The sequence below is a fragment of the Typha angustifolia genome, chromosome 8, assembly GCF_048772165.1.
Source record: "Typha angustifolia cultivar Huaian chromosome 8, ASM4877216v1, whole genome shotgun sequence".
NCBI lineage: Eukaryota > Viridiplantae > Streptophyta > Magnoliopsida > Poales > Typhaceae > Typha > Typha angustifolia.
In genome coordinates, this window is record NC_133246.1 from 8,721,323 (window position 1) to 8,729,115 (window position 7,793).

At 44.4% G+C, this 7,793-nt stretch overlaps 1 protein-coding gene across 1 annotated transcript; it reads right to left on the reverse strand.

Moving 5' to 3' along the window:
• Positions 1 to 4,746: 4,746 nt before the first annotated feature.
• On the reverse strand, positions 4,747 to 6,620 carry LOC140766023 (protein ASPARTIC PROTEASE IN GUARD CELL 1-like). Its single transcript, XM_073105403.1, has one exon. The coding sequence runs from the start codon at positions 6,533 to 6,535 to the stop codon at positions 5,015 to 5,017; it is 1,521 nt and encodes a 506-aa protein (XP_072961504.1). The 5' UTR covers positions 6,536 to 6,620; the 3' UTR covers positions 4,747 to 5,014.
• Between the last annotated feature and the right edge of the window lie 1,173 nt (positions 6,621 to 7,793).

Here is a 7,793-nt window from a genome sequence, read left to right on the forward strand (position 1 = left end):
CAAGGAGCACGTTCCATTGCCTATCTTAGTAAGGCGTTATCTCAAAAATCTCAGCAATTATCGACTTATGAGAGAAAGATGTTGGCAATTTTGTATGCGGTGATAAAGTGGAGGCCTTATTTGATCGGTAGGCGATTCATTATCCAAACCGATCAAAAAAGCCTTCTATACTTTATAGGACAATGTATATACACTCCAGCATAGCAGTGATGGGTCACAAAATTGTTGGGATATGATTATGAAATCCAATACAAGAAGGGAACGAAAATTAGAGCGGCGAATGTACTATCATGCCAACTTGATACCGCCGAGCTTGCAGCCTATTCATCTCCTAGCTTTTCTTTCCTTAACGAGCTAAGATATGCATTTACATCTGACCCAAATATTTTGAGATTGTTGCAGGAGGTGATGGATGATCCAGAGCGCTATCCAAAGTTGGAGAATTGAGACGGTTTGCTATTGGACCACGGATGCATTTGGGTGCCCGCGAATGATGGATTGCAGTAGAAATTATTGGAGCACGTGGCTAGGATTAAGGCGGGATGTGATGAGTTTTGTCTGTGCTTGCGAAGTCTGTCAAAGGGCTAAGGTAACCACCTTGAAACAGGCCAGATTACTTCAGCCTTTACCTATACCGGACCATATTTGGGAGGATATTTCTATAGACTTCATAGGGGGTCTTCCGCTGGTACGTGGTTATTCCGTTATCTCTGTGGTGGTTGACAGATTGAGCAAGTATGCGCATTTTTCAGTATTGTCACATTCGTTTTCAGCCAAATCAGTGGCTGAAATTTTTGTTAGAGATGTTCGGTTACATGGCATGCCACGCACGATTGTCTCGGATCGTGATAGTGTATTTGTGAGCGATTTTTGGACTGAGTTTTTCAGATTACAGGGGACTCGATTAAACTTCAGTTCAGCCTACCATCCATAGACGGACGGCCAAACTAAGGTGGTTAATTGAGACATTGAGTAGTATTTGAGGTACTTTGTTGAAGAGATGCCAAGACGATGGTTGGATTTCTTACCGTGGGCGGAGTGGTCTTACAACACCGCCTACCATAGCAGCATTGATATGATGATGCGAACCGGGTTAGATCGAATCACATCAAAGAGAGATTGGGCTCAATGGATTGAGTCTAGTTATCTTATTTACTTATTTGGTTTAGTTAGTAGGTTAGGATTTTATTTAATTAGATAAATCTAGCTCTGCGTAGTTTCGGGAAAATATTCATAAAATATTCTACAGACATCCGAATAATATTAACTTTGGTATTCATGACTTCTCTAGATTCAGAATCTATCTATGATGAAATGAAAGATTAATTCGAGAAAGATAAAGAAAGCTGATTTAGTTAGTTAGCTAGCTTTTATCTTGTTGTTTGAATTTCAAATAAATCGGATAATCTGCATGTGGATCCGATCCACTATGGATTTTACTCCTATTTAATTGATAATTTTATGGAATTGAATTGAGAGAAATATGAGTTTAGCCAGTTATTATTCTCGTCCTTATCTTTTTTACATTAGCCGTTAGATTATCTTTATCTTCATAGGAGTAGATCATAACTGTAGATCCCCTTCAAGCATCCAAACCCTAGCCAACTTCTATCTCCAATAGCCACCCCACTACACGACATCCACCACCACCCTTGGCCGTCCACCACCCTCCGACGACCGCCGCAACGTCGGATATTACTGTTCTGCCCTCCCTAATGTATCTCCACTATTTTACTTTTATCTTTTCATCCCAACCTCCGATTTAGGTGAAACTAGAGCCATTAGAACCCTGACTCAAGAGGCTATCTCCACCTAAATTTTTATAATCATTCAACGGACGGATCGTTCCAGATCTGATCTATAACATATGACTCTATTTGAGGTGATGTATGGATGCACGGCTCCGTCGTTACGCGCTTATGATCCAATGGCATCTGCAGACCGAATGGAGGTGGACTTAGCGTTGATTGATAGAGATGCCACATTAAGGAGGTTGCGTGCTCATCTTAAATTTGCTCAAAACTGTATGAAGCAAGTTTATGATCGTAGCCATAGGGAGCAAGAGTTCGACATCAGCAGTTGGGTGTTTTTGAGGGTGCAACCGTATAGACAGGTGACCTTACATCTGATACGTAACCAAAAGTTAGCACATCGCTACTTTGGTTCATTTTAGGTGTTGGAGCGTATTGGTCTGGTTGCATATCGTTTGGAGCTACCGGAGGGGTTGAGAGTGCATTCTGTCTTCCATGTTTCATTGTTGAGGGAGCGTGGAGATTATGAGATCGTTGGATCAATTCTATCGGAGCCATTGAAGGAGATAGAGATCGTAGAGCTAATTTGTGTTCTTGCTAGATGCCAATGATGACATGGTATTAGATTGGAGATAGAGATTCTACTTGAGTGGCTTGGCAAGCCATCTGATGAGACAATATGGGAGTTGGAGACTGATATCTTGGAGCGTTTTTCTGACTTTCCACCTTGAGGGCAAGGTGGAGGAAGCGTGGTGGGCTGATACACTTAGTTATGATTTTTTTATTGTATTAGTTGTTTATTTTTTATTAAAATAAAATTTCTGTAGGTCGCGTTCGAACTTCGAACGCAGGAGAGGGCGCGTTCGAACGCCCTTGTGAACGCTTGAATCAGGTACACAAATACAGAGAACACATATTGTGCGCTCAAACGCGATCGAGCGAGTTCGAATACCTATATCGTATTCACACATCCAAAGATGGAGCTTTTTGAGTGCATTCGAACACAATCGGGCGCATTCGAACACAATCGGGCGCGTTCGAACGCAATCGATGGGAATCCTCTAGAATTAGAGTTTCATATTATTTTAGGACTTGTTGGCTAGCCTCTATAAATATGTGAATGGCAGCCAACTTCATTATGCTATTAGATTATTAATTTCTTGCATCTTATCTTCTCTTTAGACTCTCTCCCTTCTCTCTCTTCACCATCCTTCCACCTCTACCGTTGGCAAGGTTTCTCCAAACTTTTAATCCCCCTCGATTGTCAAGCCACCCCTCTTCTTTGGGATCTCGACCATTTCGTTCTCTTCGTCTACTTCCCTTAATCACATCCTTAATCAACCCTCATCTCCATACCCCATAACCCTAACATCCACTTCACCCGTCACCACCACCACCATCACCTACGTTATTTCATATTTTTGTCCCTATTACAATTTGAATCTACGAAAGGCGTAAATATAAAAGTTGTAGATCAAAAAGTTACAGATCTAACCCACTTAGTTTCGTAATTTTAGGACTATCGAAAAATATTTAACAAATATTTTTCCACGGTTATACGGACTGCTTCCTGTAATAAATTTAGATCTTAAGAAATTGTTCCGTAGCCGATCTTTTGGTACAAGAACCCATCAACTCATCCCTAATTAGAAGTTGGCTCCAAAATTCTATGGTCCTTATCAGGTAACCAAGCGGATTGGACCCGTGGCGTACCGCCTAGACCAACCCGAGGAGGTGCGAATTCATCGGGTTTTTCATGTCTCGAGCCTTAAGGCTCGAGTTCCTCCTGCCAAGCCAATTGGAGCTATTCCACTCGAGCCAATAAGAGTTGATCTAGATGAGTCCGACGCTAAACCAAGCACCCCCTAGCTCGGATCCTAGCCAGACGACACACTCAAGTCCAAGACAGGTGAGTGAGTGAGATTTTGGTAGAGTTGTGTGGACGCACCATGGACGAGGTGACTTGGATGCTCGAATCCGACTTCATGGACCGCTATTCAGATTTGACACCTTGATGACAAAATGAACAGAAGCGTGGAGTGATACGACTCCAATTCAAACGCCAGGGACCCGTGTTTGAATACACCATTCGGACGTCTACACGCATTCACAAAAATAGAGAATATGAATTGCACGTTCACAAAGATAGAGATCGAAATTTGTGCGTTCGAACGCGATTAGGTGCATTCGAACGCTCCGCGGCGAGAACGCTGGGATTTTTAGAAATTACTTTTGTTGTTTGCGTCAAAAAGGTGAGCGTCTACAAATGTATGGAGAAAACTCTAATTAGAGTTAATCTGATAATTGCATTGGCATTGTTGCCCCTATTTCCCTCCTTGCTCTAGACGTCAGCGCCCTCTCCCAGCTCCTTTCTTTCAACGCCTAAGTCCTTAGTTAACCTCCTCTAACACCTAATGCCCTCTTCTACCCCTTCACTTTAAAGAGGAGTTCTCCTAGCACCTATCTAGCCATTAAAGGGCTAACAAGCTTAGGTTTATTTAACTTTCGATCACTACTTAATCAATATCTCGAGATCTAGCCATCCAAATTTTGAAATTCTTAGATTTGTTGAAAAACTTTCTTTAAGAGCGATAGCATATCCAAATTTCAGTACGATCCAACGACTAGATAAGCTGAAATTTTCTTCGAAAATTATGTTCTTAATTCTATCCAAAACCGTACTGATGGAATAAAGCCTGTTCGAAACAAATATTAATTATTTAATGTCACATTGAATTGATCTGAATGAATTTATTTTTGACTTGATTAGCTGCTGGACGCAACCAATTTGATACCCGGAATGAACTTAACTTGATTAAGAAACTTACACCTGCTACTTTTGTCGTCCGATATGACGCTCCCATCACCACGTAGCTTCCATTTTGATCAGACGTCACCACCCTCACATTTCCGCATCTCAAGACCCGTGCATCTCGTTGTCTAGTAACGGCGAGCTTTTGATTCATTAAAAGAGCAATAAAAAGACTCACATTCATTAACCACAACAGCTATCAATCTTTAGTACCAGCATGCGCCAACATCCACTGAACACCCACCAAAGAACCCCACCGACATCAACCTCCTTCCCTACTAATTAAAACACAAAACCCTTGCATAAATGGTAAAAGGAAAAAGAACTTACCACAGTAAAAATAAGAAAGCCAAACAGATTTTTCTTTTGACATTTTTTTGTTTTACCAATAATATAGAAGACAGGCTGGCCTTGAGAAGGTCATCAAAGCCCTAGCCACAACTAGAGACCACTAACACTTATTAGGGGTGAACCCCACTAGCGAGTTGTCAATATCAAAATTGACACGTGTCCCCTGCTGCTGCACGTTCCCGACGATCGACAGCGGCGAGCTGGTGGGCGCGAACGCCAAGCAGTATGTCCCCGCCCCGTCAACCGGGATCAGGTAGTTCTTCGCCGGCAGCCTCAGCTCGCCTCCTCCGGCAAAGTGGAGCGCTACCGTTGGCACCTCCACACTCGTGCGTGACGACAGGTCGTAGCACGTGTCAAACAGCGATACCCCGTCCGCACGTGGCAGGGACCGCGTCCCTGCCGCGAAAGCGTCCCGGAGTGCCGCGTACGCCTCGTTCCGGAGTCGCGTCACCGCCGTGCCTGAGTCCACGATCACCCCTCCGCTCCCCTCCTCGTTCATATCGAACGTCGATGACGGGATGGATAGCATCTCGCCGCCCACGCTGATCCCGCTCAGCCCCACGTAGTAGAACGTCTCCAGCTTGCGATTCTTCAACAGCGGTGCCGTCACGGCGGAGGCGGAGCCGCCGTCTCCGGCGTCGGCGCTGAGCTCGAGGGTAGACTCCGACGTGGAGTCGCGGTCGACGAGACAGTAGGAGAAGGATCTGGCCGAGATCTGGGAGGGGAAGGAGAGGGATCCGCCGCCGAGGGCGAGCAACCCAGCAGCGCCGACGAATAGGCCTTCGTTGTCGTGGCCGCAGCCGAAGGCGACGTTTGAGACCGGTACCGAGTTCCCGAGGGTGAGGGTCTCGGTGGCGAAGTCGCCGACGGTGTAGGAGCCGTCGCCGTAGGAGACCTGGTAGAGGCAGGTGGACGACGAGTTCCGGCAGGCGAAGACGTCAAGGGAGTGGCATTGCGTGGAGTCACAGGACAAGGATGAGTAGGAGCCGGAGGCGGAGGGATTGAAGACGGGGTCGGATTGCTGGTAGCAATCGGCGCAGGGCTCACACTGGACCCAGGTGACATCGCTTCCGGTGTCGAGCACCATGTAGACCGGTCTCGCCGGTGACCCGATCCCGACGCGGGAGAAGTACTCACCGCTGCCCTGGCTCGTCCCGGACACGATGGGACCCTCGATGGCCTCGGTGGTGAGTGTACTCGCCGCCATCCTTTTGTCGGACGCCGGCTTCAGATCTGACTTCTTGACGCCGTCAACGGCAAGGGCGAGGCGGGCAGTAATGGCGGCGACGCGGGCGCGGTCGCGGGCTAGGCGGGCGAGGGTGAGGGATTTGTAGCTTGTCGGTCGGAGGGGGAAAGGGAGGAAGTCGCGGGAATGGAGTCGGAGGGAGAGCTTGCCGGCCGTAGCGTCAGCGCCGTAGAGGGATTGCTCCATGGGATGGCGGGATTGGGTCGGGTCGAAGGAGATGGCGCCGTGGGCTGCAGAAAGTGAGGCGGAGACGTCGAGGGTGGTGGTGGTGGTGGTGGTGCGTGGTGAGATATGTCGGCTGAGAGTCGGGGTAGTGGTAGAGAGTGAGATGAGGAGGAGGAGGAGGAGGAAATGGTGAGGGGAGTTCGCCTCCATTGTTACCGTTGGAAGAAAGAAGAAAAAATTGGGGGTAAATGGAAGAGGGGAGATGGCCAGATGGGGGTTTTAAGAGAGAGAGAGAGAACGGGGAATGTGGGCGAATTTAAGGGAGTGGGTCACGTCATCCGCGCTGTGTTTAGAGAGTGAAAAGGAGGAAAAAAAAAGCGGTAAGCAATTGAGGGGCTTTGGACCTACTAATCTTTTCTGCTACTTGCTGAGAAAAAAAAAAGTAAAACAATTATAGATAGTTTTGATCAGTTGGCCCAGGTCCTTGGATTTGACAATATGAAGGCATTTATTTGAGCATCAGATTCGAATAACCAGGCACCAAACTTAGCCTAAACTAATAGAATTATATATATATAATATTTGAAATCAACTTTAATGTGGAAACTGGTATGTTAATGGTAGATCATCTTAGAACTGATATTCATATGGTTTTAAGGCACATATGAAGAATAGAGTTACTATTGGTAAGGTAGTTGGTGAGTTAGGTCGAGGCAGTGAGTTGCAATAATTATGGTATCAAAATAGTTCGCCATAGATCCAACAAACTAGGGCACACTCGCCATTTGAACAACTATTAAAGGATTCCAAAACGAGTACGATTGCCTTCACATGATCAGGGTCCGTGAATCAAATACCACAAATTCAAGTTTTATGATAGTATTTGACCAAACTAGCCCTACTCTCAAATATTATTTACTTAAATGTCCACCTCCCAAACATATTACTATATTTATTTTGGATACTTGATCTGCCAAGCCATGGACCACCTGAGAAAATGTTGAATTTATCATTATTTTACATATGATATAAATCACAAATCTTTTTAATTATTTATCTTAAAACATAAATATTGATCTGATAAGAGCTTTACAGGAGAATTACGATTAATATAAAGATATGTTAGGGGAGTAAGGAGGGTGAAAATATTTGACTTGCATTTATTTAATTCAGTTCTGAGTCAAATAATTTTTAGTTCATCTAATTATGACATGATTGTAATGATAAACTCCCTAGTTTATATCCAATTATTACTAGTTTATGTAATTAATAAATAAATATTAATTAAGAAATAATATTTTTATTCTTGCCAAATAATAATAAAGCATTGATAAGATCAGCATTTTATATTTAAGATGATAAATTTATCATTTTCGTACTTCGTGACAGTTGACTTGTTAAAAGATATGCTAATTTCTTTAAAAGAAAGTCCATAGATAGAGGTAATTCACTAAGAACTTTGAATACA